The following is a 26,686-nucleotide window of genomic DNA, read 5'->3' on the forward strand; positions in this document are numbered from 1 at the left end:
GTGAGCTAAACATCTGTATGTCAGTGTTAGTCAATGTTGCAGAAAAGATTGTTTAGAGATGTTGTATAAGCTTCTGTTCCCGCTGAACTTATATAAAGTCATTTAAATGACAGCAGAAGTTATGGCTGCACACTTGCACACTGCTGTCTTCATTCCAGGTAGGCCATAGCTCCTTCCTCTGCCCACCTGAAATTACTGCTTCCCAGGCTATCATCCAGCAGAGGGAGAAAAACAGACAAACAACTCTCCACACCTACAGGAAATGCTTGCCAGCTGAGGAATTTAAAGAAGTGGAAGAGCTGTACATTTAGATGAAGAGAGCCTAAGAGCCAGCAGTTATGTATGATATGAAGTGCATCTTTCTGTTACACACTCCTTGACTAAGGGTCAGCCAAAATCCTAACTGCACTGTTCAGAGTTTCCTTGTAATGAAATCGGTGCACAATAAAACGCTTGCTTACAACTTTCAGGTGTATAAGTGAAGTTCCTGTAATAAAAGCTCTGCTGTTTCCTATTTTTTGTTTGTTACAAAATCACCATTTCTAATTAGAAATGAACCAGTGTGAAACAGCCTATAAGTCCCAGCATAGAGACAAAATCTGGTGAACTGTACCACTGATTTTCGGTCTACCGCGTGGAACAACATATGAACAAACCCACTACCCAGCCACAGGGGCAGCGCTCTCCAGTTGCTCCAACTAGAGCCACAGAAACACATCCACTTATGAGTTCTGTTTTCTTGAAGTTTTCTGAGAACTGAGAAGAAACTACCCTTTATTCTACCGTTACTGACAACCGTAACATGCTTACAGTAATTACTCTTACAAAGAAGCTTTATTAATGGCACGAGTTTCCTAAATAAAGTGCATATACTTACTTAGCAACAAAGAATTTTACGTAACTTGATGTTTAACATATTTGAAACTGAAAAAGTCATAGATACTGCTAATGAGAAAAAAAATCTGTCTTCACTACCCACAATACAGTATATGGACCGTACATCATTTGTATTACCTAGAAACAAGCAATGGTATAACCAACAGTTCTTGTATTGCCATTCAAAATTAGTCCTGTGTTTTTGTTTTTGTGGTTCTTTTTAGGGAGAATTCATACACTAAGTTATTGTATAAACAGACAACAGATGAATAATGAGGAAAAACCACGGTCCAAAGGGGAAAACTGGCTAAAGGGGAAAGTCCTGAGGACGAATGCTTTCTCCAGTCAGCAATAGTTGCATGTTTCTAAACAAGCACTCTGTAGTATGCCTCTGGAGGCTGTTCTGTCAAGTTGAGTAGTTCTCATTTATTTCCACTTACTACCACTAGTATTTCAGTCTTTTGTCTATTTGTACAGGACCACCCTGGGTGCATTTTCTTTCCCGTGCCTTCCTATTTCTTTTATGGATTACATTCCTCCTTTAAAGAAAAATTCTACACATTTTTGTCCCCTGACACATGAAACTGTATCACACTTAAAAACAGTATTGATTCATTTCTCTGTGGCATTTAGATGTTACTCTTCTTCAAGTACAAGCCCTCAAACCTCTAACTCACGAAAAACCCACAACTGAGCAGCCAAAAAATAGAAATATGACAGTCAAAAGTAGTACGTAGAAGAACAGAACCATTTCTCTCAACCATTTGTGTTCTGCAGCAAACAACAGTTAACATTTATTGCTCATGCTCTCCTGTGTTTGACAACGCAGGGAGTAACAAATGTACAAATTCTCTGTTTAAGGAATTCTATAGTCTTTACAATTATTTGCTGAGTGCTCACAGGATTCCAACCTGGAGATCTCTGATCTCCCATCTTTCTGTCAGAAGTTGCAGGACAAAAAAAAAAAAAAGGAAGCATAACATGCTTGACAGAGAATCAGAACTGCTTACAGATTAATATATACATGAATTCCTGAGCATATAAAAAAGTGAAATAAAACTGTTACCATGTGAAGACTTCTTGAATGCAATAAAACTAGCAATTCCTTTAAAATCTACCAAGATTTTTTTTAAAGATTCCCAAATTTTCAGTTCCCCAAAAAAAAAAAGACATTCTAGATGATTGACCATCTTACAGAAATAGCTACAGGATTCAGGTGCCCCAACTGAAATCCTTTAAGACAAGCACTAGAACAGTGTATCAGTACACAAGACAGCTTGAACACACAGTCAACAGTATAAAACAAAGTATAAATTAGCAAGCTAATTTATTATTTTACTACAAAAACCTCATTTACGCTAAACTTGCCAGTCTTTCTGCAAGATCTGAATATCAATAGTACAGATTTCAAGTAGGAGTGCAACCAAAGCCTTCAAAAGACACCTGACTTCCAGCCTTCATTAATCAAGCCAAGATAGCTTTCCACATGAACAGCTACAAAAACATTATTATGGTTTGAATGTAAATAAATTTTGAAGATTTAAATAATTGTAGAAAGAATTCATAAAATCTGTTTAAAAACTCTTCAAGACAACCAGCCCTCTACCTGAGCTAAATTTGTACTATGAACTTCCACACAATTTCTGTATCAAAATGTTCCAAGTCAAGGAAGTAGAACAATAAAGGAAGCAGATGTTTCCATGAACAGATTAAATTCTGGCATCAACAAAATTCCCAAAAGGCTCTGTTTCCTAATGTCAAACACAGCTAATGTGTACAAGCGGATCTGAAGAATAAAAGCTTGCAATAAACTAAAACCTCTGCTTTGAACAATATTTGAGATCTAACCATTGGACTATGGAAATACTTCAAGTTACATTAAAAAGTGGTAAGCAAGAGAAGTAGCACGTTACAGGTCCTGAAACCTACAAAAACTAATCATATCTTTTACAAAAAAGATGCAGACTAACACCATATCTACACAGAGAAATGAACTGTGCAAACATAAGATATCAGTTAGGTACCATGAATTCTTGAAACTGTTTGCAGTGAAAGAATTTCATTTTTAGTCCTATATACCTCCCCTTCCTTTTTTCAAATTTAAAAGAAAATAAAACCCCAAAACTTACTTAGAATAATTGGTGAAATTCAGCTGATTTTGTGAATGTATTGGTTTAGTGGAATCAGAATGATGGCTGGCAGGAACCTGCGCAGAAGGTTTATGTTCAAAATTCCTGCGATCGAAGTACGAGAGCTGCTTGCGATAATACTCTTCATCTTCTTCGGGATCATAATGATTCGAACGCACAATATCTTCAGGTGGCTTCACTTGAGGTCTCTGTGGTTCTGGGGCCCTAACCAAGAATAATAACACACAGTTACTTTGCACAGTTTTAACAAGGATAATTACAAGAACTAAAATTCTGTTTCCTAACCTAACTAGTAATAAGCCAACTAAAATAATTCTCATAATTGCATGCAATACCTCTAATCTATGTAGTCTTGAGATGTGACAGCTGTGATGTAACATGAAGAAAATTCTTATCTTTCATCTCTCCTTTTCACTTATGCCTCACTTTCAAATTGTCTCAAATACACCCAGCACCTCCATCTCACCTTTTTCCTTATTAGAAATTACTTCCTTAAAAATGCCCAAAAAATCACATTGTATCCCTGTCCCCTTCTCAGTAATCACATACATATCATCTGGCTTTACCTCTTGATTTACTACTGACATAAATCACATTGACACCTCCTCTCCACTCCGCAGTTTCCAGCTTGAATCACTAAGATGTACTGTCTGAATGCTCTAACCTTGTACTGAAAGCTAAATTTGATTATCAGTTGTGCATCTACCTGTAAGTTGTTTTGTCATGTTCATACTGGCTTTGAGAAGTTGTTTTTGGACCGCTCACAGCTGTGAGGGTAGGCTTCGGTGCTAGTTCTGGAGGCTGTAAAGAGAAGCACAGCACATTTTCTAACATCTGGAAAGATGCAGCATGTTAGAGTAGAAAACTAACACAGCCCTCCCTTTTTTATTCCCTCAGAATAAAGCGGTATGAAAGATGAGTAAAAATGAATGAGGCCATCTTCAACACTGCAAGATCCTTCTTAGTTGTCAACTTCAGCTCTTAAAACAAACTGCAGTTAGGTTGCTAATAGGCTACTCCACAAACAGTAGAGTTCCCTTTCCAAGACAGTATTTTATTACCAGCAAATTCAATCTCATCAGTAAAACACAAGAATTAAAAAAAAATTAAAAACATGCAAAACTTAAATGACTTACTTTGACAACTGATGTGTCACTGGGGTCCTTCAATTTTTCCAGAGATGGTGATCTTCTTCTTTCAAATATCTTAACTCTACTTCGCACAGACTGTGGTTTCATGGCTGGATCCTCCTCTTCCTCTGCTAGAGATGGCGGTGTAGGCAGTGGTTTACTGTTAGAAGGCAAAACTTCTGGTTTTGTTTGTGATGAAGCAGGAGGAGGAAGAGAAACACTTGAAGTGCTATGAGAAGGCTCAAACTGTCCAGCTTTAGCATTGTAAGCTTGAGGAGGACCTTGTTCATAGCCCCGCATATGTGGATCAAAGTACTGCTTGGGTTCAGGAGATCGAGATATGGCTGACTGGTATGGCTGAGCTTCTTGTTTATATCTACCATGTGTATGTGTGTCATAGCCAACAGGATGCTGATCTTCATACCGCACTTGTGGTAAGCTGAAGTTTTTGGGTGCATGCTCATAGCGAGGTCTGCCATCGTAGCTCATCGGAGGTGGTTCCTCAAATCGGGGTTGTGCTGGATAATAGCTGCGTTCTGTGCTCTCTTCTGTATTTTGCCTGGAATCAAGATCTCTAGGAGGCTGGCTTTCATAAGCTGCTCTTGGTTGATTGTAGGGCTGTTTTTCGTCGTAATATGACCAGTGCTCCTCATAGGGAGGCACACGATCTTCATAATGTAGTCGAGGGTCATACCCACGAGAAAATTGATCTACATAGTTTGAAGAATCATACCTATATGTCGACTGTTCATACTCCCTACTTGGTTGTTTTTCTGCATACTGAGTCTGAGATTCATAGATCAGATTTGGGTCTCTTTCCTGTCTCTGTACTGGGTGATTAATGGCTGGCTGTTTTAAGACATAGCTTTGTCTGGATGCTTCTTCACCAGTATATGGATCCTTTCTGTATACCTGTTAAATAGAGAGGTGTTTCAATTTATTTAAAATGAAGAGTAATTAGAACAAAGTTTTATTCAAAATTAGCTTAAGTTCTCATATTGGTTTTAATTTTGTTTAGAAGTAGAATAATTTGATACAGTTGTCCGCAATCACAGGAAGCTGAGCTTGATGATTCAAAGATTCATTGCAGTTACATGTTTGAGCAAGAACATACACACAGATTAAAACTCAAAGCCAAAGGTCACAGTCTCTCATTTGACTTCTGTTGGTGGTGGCATGTTGCTTCCCCTCCGCTTTTTTTTTTTTTTGGTCAGGGGGAGGGTGAGACAGGTTTGTTTGCCAAGTAAAGAGATTTGTACATAAATTTACTTCAAACATTGCTGGGGAAGCACTTAAAATTACCTAATAAATCAGATGTATCTTCACAATCAATAGGTAAATATATTAAAAAGTCTTCTGTCATTTTAGAGAGAGAATAGACTTTTCATCAACTAGATGAAAGAATAGATTTTTCATTAACAAATAGCAGAGCACTGACAAGCTGAAAAGGTCACATGTAAAGTAAAATCAAAATACAGAATGCAGCTTTTATATGAAAATGTCATCTTTTTGAGAAGTGAAAAGTATACAGTTTGAAGCCATGCACACAAAATGTTAGATGATGCTTAGCAATTTAGATGCACTGTGTTTTGTAACCTGCATGATCTCCTAGAAGGGAAAAAAACCAGAAGAATTCTCCAAATAATGGCAAAAGAAAAATAAAATCATGTGCTAGCTTGATGTATAGCAGGAAATCAGCGCAACAGTGCAGCACAGGTACCTTTGCTGGATCTATATGCGGCGGTAAGGATGATGGCTCTTGATCTCTTAGCACTACATGAGCTCCCTCAGTACTTGATGTTCTTAAGGGGCCCGCTTGTGGTTGATAAGAGTTGTAAGGAGCAGCAGTAGGCTCCTCTAGTCTGACATTAGTTAGGTTTACATTAGCATTTACTGCAGAGGTTGATGAGGTTGCAGGGTTTGATTCAGGCGACGGGGAAAGGTAAGGGACTGCAGGTGATGCTTCTGCTTTCTGTGAAGTGTTTAAAATATTTTAAATACACTGCTATCAAATCATCATATGACTTTTGATTTATATAAAAGTAACTTAAATTGATGCGTTGATCAACTCAGCTACATGCAGAATGAAATGTACTGAAAGTATCATGCACTACCACTTGCAGAAATTCATTATGTTGAACACTAAAAAAAATAAAAACATTAAACCAAATTAGAATTGTACTTTAATCCTCCTATCTGAAACACTAACACGGGTAGTGCAAGCTGATTCTCCAACTCACTGCAACACATTATTGCTGTTCACAGATTCTTGTATGCATGTAACCCTTCTAAGCAGACTATAAGGACAGATTTCTTGTTCAAGAGAAATTGCTACCTGAACTAAATGCACAGTGGTTGGTTTATAAAATTATTTCCTTACCGGCTGAGAAACAGCAGTTTTAAATCCTGATGAATCTATTCTAAGATTTGGCTGTGGCTGAGCTTGAGAAGCGTAACCAGTGTAAGTTTGAGTTTCATGATGCATTCCAGAAGAATCCTCTCTAACGGGTTCAGAAGAACGTGTAATAGCAGATTCAGGAGGAGTTCCAACCTCATCGTTCAGAGTTTCATCCAGTTCTTGATCGGTATAAGCACCACCTTCTGTATCTGTGTCTTCATAGTCTGATGTATGCCTGCTGTCTGTACTGTACATAGAATATTCACTACCAGGAGCTGAGAGGTAAGAAAGGCGGTCATCATGTAAATCAAGGTCATCACTTGTAGCACCATCTGCCTGCGTCAAACAAAATTAAAGAGTACACATTTACTGAAATATCTTTCAAAGTATGCTTTTCTTCATGCAATGTAAAGCTAATATGTATTTTTAGTGAAGAAGTGAATAAACACAATGTAGCATGTAATGTAACATCTATCTTGTTCTGATCCACAACAGAAAGTCCGGTATTTTAAGATGCTGGTAATGCTCAAAATCCAGCAGCAGGATAGAATTCCACAATTCTGAATATCACAGGGGAGGAGAAATTAGGTTTCAATTGGAGATGTTAATCTTATATTTAAGAGCCTTTTCTGCAGCCTAGCTCTTTAAATCTGTGTACTAATGTGTCAGATGGCTGCTATTGCAAGGAATGGAACAGTACATAGCTTCCATTGAAACCACACTGCTGGACACAAAAGGCTATACTTAGAAGTATTGCCTTCATACTGCAATCACTAGCTTGGAGGTTGATCTAAGAAGGTGAAATGAGTTCTGTGTGAGCAAAAATAAACAGCCCAAATATTAAGAAAAATGTAATGATAATAGAGTCATTGTTTGCTTACTTGAAGTTGGCATTCCTCTTGATGTTAGTTCCTCAATAGAATGCATCTAACATACATAGTATAACATGTTGCTTGAGAAGGCAACTGAAGCTTTAGCAGGGAGAAGGATTCTAACTTTCATATTTTGTATTTGTGTTCTCAAAATTGAGAGAAGGCAAAAAAAATCAGAAAGAATGTGAAGATGTTCCTTGCTTTTAATATAAAAAAACAGTAATTTCAAGGATAATCCCAACCTCTAGTACTGACAGAGCAGCAGAGCATACTGAAGTTTGAAGCCTTTGTGAGCACCAGATGCTTTTTCATGCAAAGCAATAATATATCCTTCAGTAAGAGGTGTCAACAGGCAAATGCTCCCCCTGTTACTGCACTGCTACATGGACAAGCGTACAGCCCTCATTAGCAGAATAACTACACTAATATAATGACAAATCAGTTTTAAGTAGTTCATACAGTCATGAAGCATTACTATTTCAGATCTTCAAATGATCATTAAAATCATAATAAGGAAAAAAGGAAAACAGATTCAATTCCGGAAGTACACGCCTGTATCTGCAACATCAATAACCTAGTAAACTGATACATTTTTGTCACTTCATCCCTCAAACAACCATACAGTTATTTCTTACCTTTCCTTCTGAAACCCACACCAGTTGGTTCTGTTGTTGCTGAATTGCTTCTTTTAGAGCTCCATACCATCCTTCATTCATTGAATTCAAGTTAATGGTAGCTAGAAGTACAGCAGGTTAGTTTGACTTCCGAATTTTGTAGATTTTTGAGAATAATCTGTACCACCAGTACTACAATCTAAGTTGTAAGATTTAAGTACTAATTTAAATACTGGTATTCAAAGCAACCCGAAAGCCTGACATGGTTTGGGTTTGCAAAGACTGAGTTAACAGTAAAGTGAAGCTTTAGTTTAGTCAGACTAAAAAGTTTTTTTTACATTCTCCTCCTATTTATTCCATGTCCGACTATAACTGATGATCATCTTGCAATGCCACCGGATGTTTTTGTAATGTCATTTTGATGTTTTAAGTAACTTTACATTTGTGCAGTTGTGTGCATAAACAATTCACACACCAAGGAACCGTTAGTATCTGGATGGGGAAGCCTCAACAAGCTGACAACTACTTAACTATATTTGTAGAAGCATGTACATTTATTCTGTCAGCTTCCCAGTTTTGGAGTCATAAGCAAGCCTGTGTGAACTAGGACAGAAGCAACCAGTAGATAGGCATTAGGTCACAGTAAGAGCAGGAAAGAATTCCAAGAAGAAAAGGAAAATCTGACAAACAGCTAATGTAAAACAAGGTAAGAGATGCATTTGTACTCCTCTAAAGAAAGAGAAGCAAGAAGGAATCCAGAGGAAAAAGGAACCGCAGAGAAAAAGCCATGAAGATAATACAAACATATCAAGTACAATTATGTCCACTATTAACTGTAATGGTAGTGCTTTAATAAGTTGATTAATCACTATGTACTTTAGTTTTCAAAATTAGACTGGCTTAATTTCAAGAACAAAATTGACACCCAGTCACCTAGCATTAAGAGCAAGCGTAGGTAGCAATTTTTACATAGTAGAACAAAAAACTCCTGCTGAAGTCTGGAGACAAGTTACTCATCACACTCCTCCTTGCTAAGTTATCATGGATTCATTAGCATAGCTTTTTAATTGCTTACTTGTAAAGAGGTGGTGATTATTTTTGCGTAGCTTATGAGCTCTTTCATACAGCTTCCTGGCACTTTTTCGTGATTCTGGGCACAGCCTCATTCTCATGGTCTTCACACCCTGCTTAGAATCAGGGTTCAGAAACACTACAATAGGATACCACTGTGCATAATTCAGACGGTCCACTGCATTAGGAGTGACATCTAATAAAGCATGCTTGTCCTGTTACGATAAAAAGAGCAGAGAGATAAAAGTGAAGCACTTAGTAAGATTTTTTTCTACAAATTCCTTTTGTACTACCTGTTTACAGAGTTTATTAATTCAAAGTATTGATTTAAATTCTTTTCTGTTTGAATAACCAGACCAACTCAAGTACCAGGCTACATGGGTACAGGTTTCAGTTACATAGTCCTACAATTATAACATTTTAATATTTAGTTCCCTATCAAAAAAAAAACTTAGCTCCCTGAAATAAGTAGTATCTACAAAAAAAAGCATTCAACTAAAAAAATATGCAAAGACTTCTCATGTAAGAAAAAAGCGAAGAGTCAAACAAGACCTTGTGTCTCCTTACACATCACCCACTTTCTCCTTCAAAAAAATCCACTCTGAATACAAAAACCTTGACAGCTTTCAGCCACTGCAAGATTTACATGAAATACACAGCACATAGTGATCCCACTTTGCTGCTAAAACGGCTCCTGTTTAGCTACCAGAAAGGTTTGCAGCTAGTTTTTAAGTCAGAAACTAATAGGTGAGCCTCAAACTATGAACGAAGATCAGAGGTTCTCATGATATTAAGGAAGTGAAAATGAAGGACTCTTCCCTCTACCTTCTGCAGAAAATTCTGAAATTATTTACTTCTAATCTGGAGGGCAGGAGACATACTGTGACAGTAAGCAAAAGAGGATGAAACTTAGAACAGCTGTAAAGGAGAGGGAACAACAACACTCCTTGGAATAAAGCCTAGAAATCCTTTTAGACTTAGTTATGAAGAAGGAATTTATTTAATTTTCAGTTAACCAACAGAAGACGAGAAAGCTCTAGCTGTGCTTGTATCTTTAAAACATCAACATTTTATTTAATGATACCAGTTTTACTCTTGTGTTAGACATACAGTGGCAGTAAAGGACTTACTCTATCAATTATTTGTTTTATTGTATGAAGACGAATAATGCCAGAACTACGTTGGTCGGTACCAGCATCTCTTGGTTCACTTTCTGGTAGAGAGGACACAGTAAAAATCTGTTGTAAGTTTACAACATACTCTATATTCCCATATTAAAATAAACCAAACTATTTTATTACGCAGCATAAATTCAGGTTGAGGACACTCCTCTAGCTTTAAAATACAAGAAACAGCTACCCATCAATTTGGCCACAAAAATCCCAACACCTTTGCAGAAGCACTTAGGAGTACGATAATGTACTGAATTAAAATTTAATTTGAGATGGCCACAAATAGAACAAACATTACTTTTGCCTACAGAGAATCGTCATCAATTAACCAGTGAGAAAGCTTATACAGTCCATTACTTAGTATTGTTAACATTTTATTACTTTAGTTACTAATGTATTTAAAAACAGAGGAACAAACTAGTAAAAGAAAGCTGGCAATTTCATAGCTGCATGAAAACTCTCTCTCACACTTACTTGCAATTTGAAAGATATCTGGTTCTTCTCTGGCTAGTTTCTCCCGTGCAACATCAGCTATTGGACCAAAAATGGTCACAGGTCTGAGAAACCCAGCTAGAATAGAAAGGAAAAAATTTACAGATAGATTGCTTAAAACAATGCAACATATTTTGAAATACATGGATTAATACAAAGCAAACTCCACAACTTGCTAGCCTGCAACAGTAAATATTTAAGAATAAATCCATACCTTCCCGAAGAACAACTCTTTCATAGGCAGGAAACTTTGTCTGAACAGGCTGAGCAGAAAGATCTTCTCTACTTTTTCGGAGATTTCTTTTTGAGCTTCGCAAACCTCGGAATCTCCAGAAATCCGCTCGATCTCCTCCTGCTGTCTTTGGAAGGGTGTACTGTACACTAGCTAGTTGTTCAGCTCTAAGATGACAACAAAAACCAACAAGTTACAAAAGAAGCCAGCTTCTGAAGCTTGTCTACCATCTGCTGAATCAAGTTTTCCTTGTTTCTGCCTTAGAAAACGGAAGAATGAACTATGCAGGCCAACATCAGATTTCTAAAGCTTTATCTAGCTCTGCGTCTTGCATTCAAAAGGAAGTTCTATGTTACAGTGCTGTTTCTTTTTCCTGTGGATGTACAAGAGTTGAAATCAAATCATGGACCAGCTGTCCAGTGTCAATTTGTTTTCTGTTTTAAAGAGTCACATTTTGCGAACAAGCTGAACAAGTTCTACTGACTGATGTCCAAGCAGACCCAGCAAGTTATACAGATGTTTAATTAAAAACTGTAGTTTTCAAACAGCAATATAAATACTTCAAGATCGTACCTGTTTTTGTTAGGTATGATACCTCTTTCAACTTCCTTATGATTCTTGCCAATTCGAATTGCCAGCCATGAACCCAGTTTGCCATTATATAGAGTGTCCACAACCCGAAACACTTCACCTTTGTTGAAGCTTAATCCATAAGGAGATTCCTTTTCATATTCAAAATGAGTTCTGATATAGAAAGAATCCCCTACATCAGACTCAACAATGCGACGATAAACTAAAAAAAAAGAAAAAAAATTGCTGCTATACTAATTTCAGTGAAAGCCAAAAGAACTTTTAATGGCCTTTGTAAGACGATAATCTCCTGCTAGCCAATAATTACCCCTTCTTAACTGTATTTTTTTTTTTAAATCTGATTCCAATCACTCCACTACATATTGTTTCTGATATATGAATACTTACCATCTTTCTTCTTCTGTGCCAAAATGGTTACTTCTTCGCCTTTAGGGAGATCAAGCAAAAAAAGGACAGCTTCTTCTCTGATGATATTTGTGAAGTCTACGTTATTAACCTAGCATCAATGAAGTAATCGGTTTGATTTAGCATACATCATTTAATAGACACAGTTATATAACAGGCAAACTGAATTAGTTTATTGTTGAGGTTGTTTACTCAGCTTAATATACATGCACAACAAAGGCATGCATCTCAAGAAAACACAGCTCTAAACAGTTCTACTGTTTGAGAAAAGCATAACCTCTGGAACATTAGGTAGCCACTCATTTTGCATTCTTTAGATCAGTATTACAGAGCATCCATAAACAACAGTAATATTTACTGTAATACACAGAAACCTATTTGAGAATCTAGTGGCCCAACAGTTAGAGGAGTTTTCTTTGAACGAACTTCAGTCTCAGAAGTTGAACATAAAACTTACAAACTTTCCTAGCAACAGTAAGAGGAAATTTTGCTGCCAAGTCATCCTCTAATAAGCATGTACTACAGAAATAAAATCCACTTTGGTACAACAGAACACGTGCTATTATATTCAACATACCCTGAGAATTTGGTCTCCTTCCTCTAATCCTTCTTTCGCCGCAGGGCTGTCCTCCAGAACACCAGCTACAAATATGCCAACGTCATTGCCACCAGCGAGCCGCAGGCCCACACTATCTCCTTTTCTGAATTTTACCAGTTTCATGCTTGGCCTAGAGATTTAGAACATAATCCACTTAGAGGTGTGCATATGCGTATATACAAGTATGTGTGTGTGTACAGAATAAAGTATTCCAGTAATTCAGACTGATAACATGCATAAAATTTGCCTATTGCTTCAACTAGAGGATATAACACTATGTCTACCATTAATTGCTTATCAACTGCACCATTATACAACAGACTCGTCTGCAGCACTTAAAAATAACAAAAAACCAACTTACTTTACGCATGTAGCAAGGTTTGTCTTATGCTAATATAGTGTTTAAAGTGAGACATTTTGACACTCTCTTCCCAAAACATTCCCTCTTTTGGAAGAGCTGTGCTAGCACAGAGATCAGTTTTGGCTCTTCAGGGAGTAAGATGAACTTCTAAGATTACCTGAACTAGAATTTATTGTCATGTACACTGATGTCCATAAAGGAGATTCAGTTGAATTAGACTCATTTGCATACCATGACTGTACATATCTGCAATTATTTTAATTGGTCTCCAATAATTACAAGAGAACTTAGAGTTACATTACCGAAGCATTCCATCTTCATGGGTTGAATTGGGTAAAGGACCATCAGACGGACTGACTGGTAAATCCACATCTGGCTGACCTCCTTGTGCATATACTGGCTTTGGTTCTATTAAAATATAGAAGACATTAAGACATTTAAAGATGAGAAAATAAAGCTTAACTTCAGAGCTTCTTCAGTAGCTTTCCTCTAGCCGCCAACACCTTATGCTAGAAACTGACCACTGGAAACTCACAACAACAGAAGAAACCTTGTCATTCAAAGCAGGGCAATTACTGGCTCAAATACTTCAGTAAAAAGCCACATGTTTTCTTTATACTTCATTGACACCGTAAAACTACGAGAACTAAAAGGTTTTATGCTTTCTCAAGACCATTTTCAATCCTGCTCTTTAAGTTAGGCATACTTAGATGTGTCTAACATAACTTTCCACATTTAAGAGTACTGTGTCCAGTCCTGGGTGCCCCAGTTCAAAGAAGACAGGGATCTCCCAGGAGGAGTCCAGTGGAGGGCCACAAAGGTAAAGGGCCTGGAGTATCTCCCATACGAGGAAAGGCAGAGCGACCTGGGTCTGTTCAGCCTGGGAAAAAGACACCTAAGGGGGGACCTGATAAATGTTTATAAATATCCAAAGGCAGATGGGAGGCAAACGGATGAGGCCAGGCTCTTCTTGGTGTTGCACAGTGACAGGACAAGGAGCAGTGGCCTACAACTTGAACAGAGGAAGTTCCACACGAACATGTGGAAGAACTTCTTTACTGTAAGTGCACTAGAACAGGTTGCCCAGAGAGGCTGTGGAGTCTCCTTCTATGAGATATTCAAGACCTGCCTGGACACCTGTGTGACCTATTGCAGGGTACCTGCTTTAGCAGGGGGTTGGACTCGATCTCTTGAGGTCCCTTCCAAACCCTGCAATTCTGTGATTTCCCTCATTAAAGAATTCTTTGATTTATGCAACAAAAATACCACAAACACTAGAATTACTGCTGCACAACTTGAGGATGGCAAATTTCAGTGTGTATTGTGATGCATTTGGCTCTTCTTAAAGATAAATACTTATGACTCTGCTGCACGGATCCTCTGGAGTTACTGGGAGGAAAATATCACTGCAATCACCTTACAGCAGTGGACACTGTTACAGTCTATTATCTGCTATACAGTTGCACATGTTACAATAATTTGTATTTAAAGCATTATCTTGATACACTTGAAAGAAGCCAATTTCAAACTATGCTATCTTCAAACTAGGCTAATGCTGCTTTCTGCTTAGCCTAGCTATCAAATCACCTTCTTTTCAAATCACTGAACAGACCAGTTTGAAATAGAGAATTTCAGACAATTTGGTAATATACTTCTTCTAACGTGATTTTTTTTGTCTTCACTGTACAATAGCATAGCATTTTCCCTTTAAGTCTTTAGTGACCTAAGCTTTTGATGACCCCTCCTCAGGAAATACTCTCCTTCTATCCCGTCCTTGACTCAGTCATGACAGACTTCTTGCCCTTAGTCTAAGAATCAGTCACAGAATCCACCAACTACTTTTCTAACCATACTTTTATTATCATCTTTGAAAGAGCCTCCTCATTTCCCTAGAGCTTTCTTTGAGGCTACAGGAGAATTAGGCCCTTTATTATACCAATTTATTTTAATTTCAGACCATATATTATAACAAGTTAATTTTATCTGCAGAAAAAGTTACGTATTATCTTTATGTACTGGCCTATGACTTTTCCAGACACCTCCTCCCATACAAATTGATTTTCTCCACGTATCTCTTCCCACTCATCCAGGAATAGAATGTTTCTTTTTCCCCACTTACCAAAAAGACAACCTCACAGCACTTATTATGCACTTGGCAGTCCCTCAAACCAACAATGTTACTTTTGAATGAGAAACACCCTTAGGGTCCTATCCTGTCTGATTCTGTATTATGCCAGTAATTTTTCTTTATGTTATAGAAATACTGAACTAATCTTTTAAATCTCACTTGCTACACTATCCTTCTTCTATCTTGGTAAACAAAGACATAACTTGCATCTTCTAATAACACTTTTGCAAAAGACCATCTCTGATGACAGTCTTAAAGGCCAATGCATCAGAAAACTCAGTTCTCACGTTCAAAGTCTTTCAGAGCTTATCAATACCTCAATTCCTTCAATCTTCACTGAGTAACTGAACACTACATCCAATAGTCTCATTTCTCATCCCCCTTAAGTTGTCAAAAGATTTTCAAGCTTGAATGTGCTTTTTCTCATTCTACAGTCTTCAAGGGCAGCTCTGCCTAAATTAGTCCATGACTATAGTTGAATGCGACAGGGAAGGACGCGTTCCAGGATGTTTTAAGTTTTGTTTGGGAACAGTAGTTCTCAGAGGGCTTAACTATGCCATTGTTCAAACATACTCTGCTACTAGTAACCTGTAAGAACCAGACTACTGCTTGACAGAGATCTATTGTAACCTTGCTCTATGGAAGATGACAAAAAATGTCTGCAACTAATACATACAGTTACAGCTTTAAACACTCAAGTTTGACCCCACAGAGCAGGTAGACCCCTCACTTGAGGTTTTTATGACCAAAACTCTGAAATATAAACGGGCTTAAGAAGTAGTTAGACCTTGTTCTGTTTTAAGACTTCAGTAATTATTTCACAGCTATATAAGAACACAAAAACCTCTGCTGATCATCCATTCTCAGCAAAGTGTAGAATTAACACATTGAACATTTTTACCTGGGAGCGGTGGTGTTTGTTTTTCAGTTCTTTCAACTGCCACCTCTTCCATAGTTTTAGAAATATCATCTGCACTCTTTACTGGCGTAGAGACTGCTCCTGGTTTAGTCACTCTTTCATCTTCTCTGCTTCGAAGACTGTATTAGAAAAAGAGATTTCACTCTGCATATAGAATTATTTCTATGACCTTGAGCTGCTGGAATGAGTAAATACCAATTACAACATTTTGCTCTCCTACCCCTATGGCTATTATGATGTTGGTATTCTTACCATTTCAAAATGTGAACCTTTTATCCCTAACTTTATGTCAATAAAATAATAAGATAACCCTCTAGGTATGGCCGTTTTGAAAAAGGAGGGACATGGTAAAACAGACTACTGTCTTTAATGCACTCTGCTTCAAGCAAGCAAGTTGTACGCATAGGCTGTACAAGAACATAAGAAACAAAGGAAAGAAGAGGAGAAGAGCAATTATGATCCTTTCTCACCTCTCCCTGCAGAGGTCATGGATTTTCAGGCAGAACACAAGCATACCTCTGACTTCTCACCCTTTTAAGAAGATAGGGCTACTACATATCTATCGTACTTGCAAGCAAAAGAAATGCTTCTTGGACACTTAGTCATCCATCATATTTTAGAAAAAAGACAACTGGTCTCTTATGCATTTCCCATATACACTAACAGCATAAAACATAACCAAATGAATATATGACAAGCTAAAAGGGAAAAGTCTTTTATTCCTTAAATGAAGGGAATATCTAAACCTCAAGTAACTTAATTTCTATTCTTTTAGCTCAAGAGATTAGGTATTGTTGTACACTGTTATAGAGAGGTTACTTTGCTACCAGCTGTACCATAACAAAACTAAACAGAACACTTTAGCTTACAGCATGTAGTAACTGTTAAACTGTCATCTGTTGAAAGTGAAGTAATTTAACAGGGTTAAAGCAGAGTATTAATAAACTGAAAAAAAACGAAAAGAATGGCCTTAATTCCAGAGTACACACACTCTACACAAAAAATAGTCATGAAGTGCTCTAAACATCTACTGAATTTGTGAGAGTTAACACATAAGCAAGGAAAGTAGTATCTGAGAGGAGACTGACACAAACAAGCAACAACTTCTAGATAATATCACACTTCATTGTCAAGAAGTGGAAAAAAGAGGTACTTTCACAAAGATACCAACATCTTGGTCAGAAGCTGTTAGTCCATCTCCTGTCTTACAGGAGAGGCTGAGGAAGGGAAAGGTAAAGTCTGTTACTACTAACAGTAGATGGTGCTACTGGACAATAATGAGTATCAGTTTTCATTAAGTACAGACACATAAAAAAAATCTACTACACAAAGAAAGAGTATTGAACCGGAACCACTACCTCAAGAGCTGTTAAGTATGACTTTGGGAAAAAAAAAAACAACACAAAGTATTCATTTCAAGGTTTGGATAAAAGAATAAAAGAAACGCTAAATATCTAAAGACAAACAGAACATGCTTTCATGAAGGAACATGAAGTTTGAAACATCAGAAATAAATCTTAGTATGTCTTAAGTGATTAGCTAAGAAACCCTTCTCTACTTTCTCCTGCCAGCTAGTTATAAATTTCTGCCTGAAGGCAACTAAAATAAAAAACAACCACCAAACTCATAATCATTACAATGATCTGGAAAGACATAGGCATCTCTCCACTGTAAACAACCAGCTCCTTATAAATATTTGGTAAACACAAGTACAGGGGTCCAAGTTTCATTCTGATAAACTCTCCTGGCACTTTTAGAGTTGATAAAAATGATGTCAAAACAACTTTGGCTAGACCATGAGGTCTAGCAAAATGAAACAAACATTGACTTTTCTACTTTCTCTTCCCCAACTTAACCCATTAAAGATTTTGGTACTCATCTTTCAGATTTCCAGTATATATTCATATGAAATTAATTACTATGAAAAGCAGTATTTTTCCTACAGCCTGGGTCATTGAAGCCAGACATTAACATATGCATTTAAACATAAGTGTCTTATAAAGACAATAAGCTGCAACTAATTCCCTTCCCCCAGCCCAAAGATTTTTGGGCACTAGTAAGTATTGCAGATTTTGCCATGAGCCCTTTCTACCTGTTTCTTAGCATCTCCTAACACTTCTTAGAAACAAGTATTCCAAAATAGTAATTTCTGTTTTTCTTTGACAACAAAGCAAAAAAAATATATATTAGAGTTACTACATGAAAGCAAAGGAGTCTTGCACCTGGGAAGGAATAACCACAAGTATCAGTACAGGCTGGAACGTGACCTGCTGGAGAGGAGCTCTGCAGAGAAGGACCTGGGGGTCCTGGTCGATGATAGGTTGGCCATGAGCCAGCAGTGTGCCCTGATGGCCAAGAAGGCCAATGGGATCCTGGGGTGCATTAAAAGGAGCATAGCCAGCAGGTCAAGGGAGGTGATCCTTCCCCTCTACTCTGGTCAGGCCTCACTTGGAGTACCGTATCCAGTTCCAGGCTCCCCAGTACAAAAAACACAGGGATCTCCTGGAGAGAGTCCAGAGGAGGGACACAAAGATGATAAAGAGCCTGGAGCATCTCTCCTATGAGGAAAGGCTGAGCGAACTGGATCTGTTCAGCGTTGAGAAAAGGCAACTCAGAGGTGATCTTACTAATGTTTACCTTAAGTGTGGGAGTCAAAGAGACATGGCCAACCTCTTTTCAGAGATCTGTGGGGAAAGGGCAAGGGGAAACAGCCATAAACTTGAGCAGAGGAAGTTCCACGCCAATGTGCAAAGGAACTTCTTCACAGTGAGGGTGATGGAGCACTGGAACAGGCTGCCCAGGGAGGTTGTGGATTCCCCTTCTCTGGAGACAGTCAAGACCTGCCTGGACGCCAAGCTGTGTAGCCTGCTGTAGGGAGCCTGCTTTGCAGGGGGGTTGGACTCTATGATCTCTGGAGGTCCCTTCCAACCTCTACAATTCTGTGATTCTATGATTCTGTTATTTTTCTTCTCATCTTCACACAGTCCAAAACCACTAATTTTAATGTAGCTTTTATCCCTGCTATAAATGCCACTATTTAGTACATATCTCATCAAAACCTTACCTAGCTCAACCACCTGTAATCTGCAACAGTAAGACCAGACTAGTTTTTTCCACCATATTTTTAACAATGAAGCATTGTTGCAAATACAGTGCTACTGCAGCAAATCTGCACTTGCACAAACAACTACTACAAGCAGCAGCTGCTTTTAACATGTTCTTTATGTGGTTCAGGGCCCAACAGGCTGTCTGATCTCAAAAGGGACATGTCCAACAGGAAGTAAACCCATGCCAAGGTAGTTCCTGTTCATAAAGCAGATAACAGAAGCATTCAGAGTTGAGATAACTTTCAAGTTCCTTCTCAGGAAAGATTTAATTCTTTGACAGCATACTCAGTAGGGAGGAAGTGACCATCTACCTAAGCCACTGTAATAGAGCAGGAAAGCACTAACACAAGAATAAGTTGTAGTTCAGTTTTGATGGATTTTCTCCTCTGTCCATCAGCCATCTTCACATTGCATTTGAAATGCATGTTGAGAAACTTAAGTTTCATCTCTCACAGGAGCGCTACAGCCTTTATAATGAAATTTTTTTAAGGTGTCTCCTACTCCAAGGGTATATCCAAGAGGAAGTCAAAACTACAAAATCAATTTTGTTGACATAAAGAACTATTCAGCAGAACATTCCTAAATGTTGATTTTATGCTTTAACCCAACCTTCCCTTCCTTTGAAGGACTCAGAAAAATAGTTTCCAAACCTAAACATCTCAGCAACGAACAGCAACATGTTTCCCTTCACGGCTTTCTCAGACAGTCAAGCATTGTATGACAAAGATGACATAGAACTGAATTTCCCACACTGTCTTCAACAAAACCAAAGCCATGGAGCTATGATCTCTCAATAAAAGAATATTTGAGTTGGTAGATTTATTTATTTAAACATAAAGAAAGGAAAACAACATAAGAGCTCACTTGCATTTTTTTTCTGGGACACCACAGGGAGAAAATCATAACAAAAGGACAAGGGACTCCCTACATTCATTGTGTTGTTCTTGCCTATGGAAGCAAGAATTCTGTCCATCTAGTACAAGACAGAAAAATGTATGGCTGAACTTGCATTCTTCTAAATAATGGGATTCTACTAATTGCTAACAGCAGCTAAGCCATTAAAAAACTCTAGATTAAGCAGAAATTTATAGTAGTACTTAACCTGAAATGTTAGGCCACAGTTAAAATGAACAAATACATATACATGCACTTAGGATCCATCTTGCAGATTTATTAACCCCTAGAAGATATTAAAAATCTTGAGAAGAGTTTTTCCCCATTTGGCAAAAAAAGTAAACAAACAATTAGCACTTAGTTTTATAAAACTGCTAGCAGCAATTTGTTTTTCAGAACATTTGATATCATTATAAAACACAGGCTCTGAATTTGAAATTTTTTAACAGTTTTTGCTCTGTCATCTCTAAGTACTAAAGATGAAGTCCTCTTACTATAAAAATAAATTTGTTTAAAATCCCATTTTTCTTTGTTTCCGTTCTGTTGCTAAAGTACCCATTTCCAAAGCAAAACAGCACTAATGCAGAAAAATGACAGATTTGTTATCAATACTAACATTTCAGAAGAAATGGCAGAAAAAAATATTCTAAACTGTAAACAGATCACTCATCTCTGAATTCATGTAAAATTAGACTGACTTTACTACAGTTACTATATGAATGCCCTAATACCAACTCAAATTTTTAAAACTACATTCCAAAATTACATCTGCTGAGCAAAACTCCTTATTTTGCAGGAATTAAACTTACTTGGAAAGTAAGAAAGGTAGCAAAGAAAATTAAAAAACGAAAGAAAGCAGATTTCCAGTTTACCCAGATTGGACAATCAACAGAACTATGCTACTAGTCAGCTCAAGTAAGATTGCTGCAGCTCATTTCTTTGTGAAATAAAATATAGTTGCATGTTCTTCAATAATATTAAACTTGACAGACCATTCATAATAATCATGTTCCAAGAACAAGATTTTTTTTTTTTTTTTAAATAAAAAGGGGCAAAACAGAAGTTTAAGATTCCATTTCCCCAAAGTCTCAAAAAATTTGGATCACAATCAGTTACATCTCAAGAGAAAGAAGTCCATGTTACGGCTACCACAATTATGCATCGTACCGGTCAATGTATAAAACAAAGCACTCCTACAACTTAAATGTCACTTTAAATAGTTGATTTAAAAATAATACAATGCTGCCATCACCTGCCGTTGCTGGGCTGCTGTGGAGAATGTCTGGAATGGTCTGAAGGCTCTGACCTCTGGTCAGGAGATCGTGAACGACTGCGGCGGGGCCTGTCATGTGATCGGTTGGAATGATCTGATGCCAGCGACTGAATTTCTGAGATGTCTGTTAAATAAAAGTTGTTTTTCCATGAAATGACTATAATTAAAATGGTGGCATGACCTGCTCAAATGGAAATAAGCTTTTGCAGAGATTTTTTTTAATGAAGATGTTCAAATTTATTAATTCAAAAACAACTAAACAATATTCCTGCAAGAACAATTGCAAGAAAAGGAGCTGTAATTTTTTCTCCGTATATTTTCCTGAAGATACAGATTCCAAATCACATTCAAGGCAATTTACCCACATGACAATCCTAGTCCTATATATCATCCTTCCCACCCTCCTCTCATCTCACTGAAGTATTTCACATCTCCACAACACAGGGAATTCCTTGCCTTTGGAAATTAACTTTATACTCACCATCTCGTTCCGAAGCATTAGCAGAATGAATACTGTCAGAAAGATCAGGGACATTCAACAGCGTAGCTCGTTCATCTCGTTGAACAACCATCTTCAACTTGCCTTTGGACCTTTCTATTAGCGTTTTTGCATCTGCTAAGGACATATTTTCTGTCACTGTGCCATTTATCTGGAACAGCAAGAGTACAAACAGAAGCTTACTGAAGAACAGTGAACTTCAGGTAAAGACAGTATTTCTATCTGATGATATTTAGAAATATCCAGAGATTTTTCAAATTGCCACAGTTTACTCTGAATGCTAAAGCAATAGGTCTTATCCAAAATATAACATCACAAACATTCTCTTCATCTTTCAAATGCAAAACCTCTACCACTCACTAATTAAAAGCTTTTTTTTTTTTCCAGAAAATGCTTTTTTGAACTAACAGCAGAGTAAGGAGTAGTATGTTGTTCTTCACCAGCATCGGCTGCAAGAATATTATTAACAATTTTTTTTTTTTAGATAAAAATTGCTGTGTATATCAACTTTTATTTTCTTTTTAATAAAAACCACATTTAACCAGAAGGTAAGTTTTAGTGTCACTCAACTCCACAATACCATACGGCATAACGATGCATCTAGGTCCAAAATCTCATACAATCCCAAGCGCTTCATTGTTAATTATGCATTTGAAGTGGGGTTCTTTGTTTACATAAGCATTGTTTGATCAAGTCAGTCCTGTGGAATAATACCCAATGAAAAAAAACTGCTTTATGAATTTTTTTTTAAATAGAAGAGCTAGATTTAGTGATCCTTGAAATAGGTTATTTACTCGTGTCAGTAACAATTATTAGAATATCAAAAGAAAGTTGATTCTACAAATGATTTATCAAAGAATTTTTCCTTTGAACAACCACCACCACGATTTACTGTACCTTCAGAACAACATCTCCTTCCTGAATATTGCCATCTCTTGCTGCAAGGCTATCCTGTGATATTTCTTTCACAAATATATGGCTTGCCAACCGTAGACCGTACTCTTGATGTAACAAAAGAAAAAGAGAGAACTGATGAAATTATAGTTAAAAAAAGGGTCTAAAGATCTAAGGATTTACAGCACTGCTTTACAGCAGATTTAAACTGAAAACACAAAGAGAAGAGTGAACTTAGCACATGAAAGGCTATAGTGGAACTTCTCCATGCATTTACTGTTACACCAACTTCTCTTCAGACTACGTCTGCACTCATTTCTGGTTTTCAGTAGCTCAGCATATATGCTACTGAACAATTTTTCCTTCTTTCAAAGTGGAGGAACAAGGAAGACAGCTGAAATATCTAGAAAGTATGTAGCCATTATCAGATGTCAGACATATAAATGGAGATTTATTTACAAAATACTCATTCCTAATTAAATACATATATATTGGAACATGAAAAGTACCACTGGAAACACAACAGCAATTTTCAGTTCTTCAACTAGCTACTTGTAAAACTGGCAAACAAACTCAAACAACACTCTTCATAAAGTTCACGAAGCCTTTACTACAACACTGATTGATGTATTCGGCCTTTAAAAACAGGAAAAGGTCTTGGTGATAGAATTCTGTGCAAGTTACCTTCATTTTTCCTTGATTTTACTAATGTTACTTTGGTAGGTTTTGGAGGCTGACTGGAAGCAACTGATCTTCTGTCAGATCTTGGCGATAAACTTCTTTCTCTGCTTGCACTTCGGTCTCTTACCCAGCTCTTCTCGTGCCTTCTGTTGGCACTGGAAGCACCACGGCTGGTTCTTGGATCCCGTATCTCTTCATCATAGCTATCGTCCTCATTTTCAGACACTGGCTCAGGTTCCTGTCGAGCTACTGGAATCTGAATTTTCTTCATCCTTCGGATAGTCTGTGACAAATCAATAGCTATTAGCCTCTGGCTGCATTTTAAGCGTGTCTCATGTACCACTTAGTCTTACTTCCAAATACATACTAATGAACTATCACATTACAAGTCATGTGTATGTACATAAAACACATCTACACACCAAGTTTTGTAAGTGCAAATATATGTTCAGTGAATGGTTAAAGCCATTAAATTACAGAAGGAACACAAGTGAACTATAGGCAGATCTCACTACAGGAAGTGGTGAGTGGTTGGGAAGGGACAGGACAAGACCCAAGAAATGGCATCACAGAAGGCAGCAGTGCTAAGTTACGGCCTGCACTGCAAGCTTCTGTGTCTTGTACCTCTGACAATAGCAGGCATTTGGGCAGTACAGCGAGTGAGCAGAAGGATGCAACTCTACAAGTCGTTTGCCTAAGGAAAAGTATCTTCAACACTTCTTCCAAGTTTACTGTAGGATCTCAACTGCAAGCTTCACTATATATATATATATACACATATATCACATCCCACAGCCATTCTGCAAAAAAACCTTCAGGGAGCTCACCTACTGCTCAGGAAAACAGTTCCACACAGAGATAATTCACATACCGTCACTTACATGTGCATCTGTCGTTAACAATGCATTATACCATAGCAGCAAGTTGCACATTATCAGTGCGCAGTAAGAAAATCTGTCATAGCTTCCAACAAAAGTTAAAGTTTAGACAAGAAGAAAATTTTAAGCCATCATCATAGTCACCATAGCTTATACACAAGGAAAAACCCAACGCCTGTCCAATCCTTCCAAACCTATTTTCCTAAAATATTACTAATTTCTCCAAAATTAATGCATATTTAAACAGTCATTCCTCTGTATATTGTAGCTGTAGAGTGCAAATAGCTTACAAAATGCAAGCTAATCATAGTAATTCTGTAATTCAGAAACCATGTAATCATTTTAAGTCTTTTAAACACTGCTGATATGAAGCCTTAACACAAACTGTTCTTTAAGTGTGTGTGGTTTTCTTTTTTTTGGTTGGTTTCTATTGTGCTTCTAGGAACAGAAAACCTTTTAGCAATGAAGACGGTCTGTGAGTTTCCCTGAAGTGATAATCAGCAGCTGTGGAACAGACTCAACAGGCCTCTACTTTATTAAATTTAGAGAATACCAAGTAATGAGTTGTTAATGATTCTTCACCCATAGTTTTGATGTCAACATGAAATTAATTGAAATTAAAGCTAAAATTAAATTAGTTTCTCTTTCACAACAGCAATTAAATACATGATGCAAGTTCTTTCCCTAGGAGGCCGAAACCAAACACTGCTTTTAGCTTCCATCCATTTCCATTTAAACTCATCACTTAAATATTACCTCATTCTAATGGACAACCTATATGATGCAGAGAAAACACTTCTAGTATGTTATTGGAAACTATTATATATAAATTCCTGTTTATTTCAATAAACTTCTGCTTGATAACTAGATGAGGATCTACCAGGGAAGGAATATTCTGTACGTTGACTGCTAATCCAGTGAGACTCGTGAAAATCCCTTTATCAATGATCATTGCAATTTCATGACAAAGAGAATCCTTTACACGAGGGGAAAGTTACATAAGACTTAAAGAATCAAAGTGATACTCATGACACGTGGCATACCAACAAAGCATAGGATGTCTAGTCAACCTTTAACAGAACACATCCATGTAACAGTTACAAAACAGACATTTTCCAAGCTTCCTACCCTGCCATTATTAGCTATAGATCTGGACTATTCTGTGAAGGTGAGGTCTGTTAGTTAACGTGCAAAGCCTAGAAATAGCTGTAAGATAGATGAGCTCAGAGAGTTGACAGTCAATGGCATGGAGCTGCATCAGTACACGATCACACAGAAGAGGCTCTGCACCATAGGGTGACTGGGCCCAGGAACAGGCTGCCCAGGGCAGCGGTCACAGCACCAAGCTGATGATGTTCAGAGAGAGTTTGGACACTACTCTCAGACATAGGGCTTCATTTCTGTGTAGTCCCGTGTGGAGCCAGGAGTTGAACTCCCTGAGGGTTCCTTCGAATTCAGGATATTCTATGATGCTACATATACAGCCTAAATCTACAGAAAAACACTAACAACTAAGTCTACTGAAAAAAATATTGTTGCAGAAAAATGGGCACACAATATGAGATTATCACTACAGAGATATAAGCCTTTGAACAATCTCTCTTGCAAGGTCTCCTGAGAACCTGTTATAGTCTGGAAAAAAAAAAAGTAATGAGCCAATGATGGAAGACAATTACCAATGAACTCCAAGTAAGATCTTTTATTATTTTGTATCCAGGATCCCATAGACCTACTCCGGCCTAAATAAACTCTTAAAGTGCTAGTCTATACACTTCATTTCAGGATACAAAAATTGAAGAAAATCACAGCTCACAACTTCCTTTCTTTGAGAGGAAGTGATTTCAGAGCCAGGTAAGAAGTCCAGAATAAAACCTCAAGATTGATTTACAGAATTTGCCTTTCAGGTGTAAAAGATTCCATACTCCTTAACGCTAACAGCGTACTAAACATCAGAAGCCAAACTCAAGAGAAAATACAGATGTATTTGTGAATGCTCTGAAATCCTGCATTCTTGTCATAAAATTCTATCCAGCTAATGGAGTCATCAAGACTAGAAACTCTCCCCTTTTAAAAAAAACAAAAACAAACCAATGAAACAAGAAAAACAGCTGATTTAGTAGTCTACTGAAATATATTAGTTATTTCCATTCTACATTAGGAGGAAAAAGGGTAGTAATGACAGCCTTTGCAGCACTATTCTGTTTTCACAGCACTGCATATTTCAATGCCCTCTTTTCTTAAACCCACCAGTCACTGGCACTGCTAAAAACTTTTTTACTAGCATGTAATCTACTGTATACTCAGTGTGTTACTGACAGTAATTCACTTTACCTTTGAAGCCTGCCAATATTAAAGCTATGTTTATGTAGGCCACAGAAACAAGGGAACATTCCTGATAAAAGTTCAAAGTCAGTTTGCACTAACGCAGATGGCAGTTTCCAGAATAAAACC

The 26,686-nt window shown here is 37.4% G+C and overlaps 1 protein-coding gene across 7 annotated transcripts in view; it reads right to left on the minus strand.

Moving 5' to 3' along the window:
* TJP1 (tight junction protein 1) overlaps positions 1-26,686 on the minus strand; it is a 158,106-nt gene that overhangs the window by 10,775 nt on the left and 120,645 nt on the right. For 5 of the 7 annotated variants that reach the window (XM_021407092.1, XM_021407093.1, XM_021407091.1 and 2 more), the window contains 19 exons: positions 23,361-23,640; positions 22,680-22,783; positions 21,765-21,933; positions 21,263-21,407; positions 15,992-16,128; positions 13,265-13,370; positions 12,581-12,731; positions 11,986-12,094; positions 11,581-11,800; positions 10,990-11,174; positions 10,758-10,853; positions 10,242-10,324; positions 9,116-9,326; positions 8,062-8,162; positions 6,537-6,890; positions 5,877-6,128; positions 4,163-5,068; positions 3,733-3,827; positions 3,006-3,230 (listed from right to left, as the gene is read on the minus strand). In XM_021407092.1, coding sequence (XP_021262767.1) covers positions 3,006-3,230; positions 3,733-3,827; positions 4,163-5,068; positions 5,877-6,128; positions 6,537-6,890; positions 8,062-8,162; positions 9,116-9,326; positions 10,242-10,324; positions 10,758-10,853; positions 10,990-11,174; positions 11,581-11,800; positions 11,986-12,094; positions 12,581-12,731; positions 13,265-13,370; positions 15,992-16,128; positions 21,263-21,407; positions 21,765-21,933; positions 22,680-22,783; positions 23,361-23,640 — 3,929 coding nt within the window. The remainder of the gene's footprint in view (positions 1-3,005; positions 3,231-3,732; positions 3,828-4,162; positions 5,069-5,876; positions 6,129-6,536; positions 6,891-8,061; positions 8,163-9,115; positions 9,327-10,241; positions 10,325-10,757; positions 10,854-10,989; positions 11,175-11,580; positions 11,801-11,985; positions 12,095-12,580; positions 12,732-13,264; positions 13,371-15,991; positions 16,129-21,262; positions 21,408-21,764; positions 21,934-22,679; positions 22,784-23,360; positions 23,641-26,686) is intronic. The other 2 variants (XM_021407097.1, XM_021407095.1) reach the window with 1 other exon arrangement.

This window comes from Numida meleagris, chromosome 9, assembly GCF_002078875.1.
Source record: "Numida meleagris isolate 19003 breed g44 Domestic line chromosome 9, NumMel1.0, whole genome shotgun sequence".
NCBI classification, from domain to species: Eukaryota; Metazoa; Chordata; class Aves; order Galliformes; family Numididae; genus Numida; species Numida meleagris.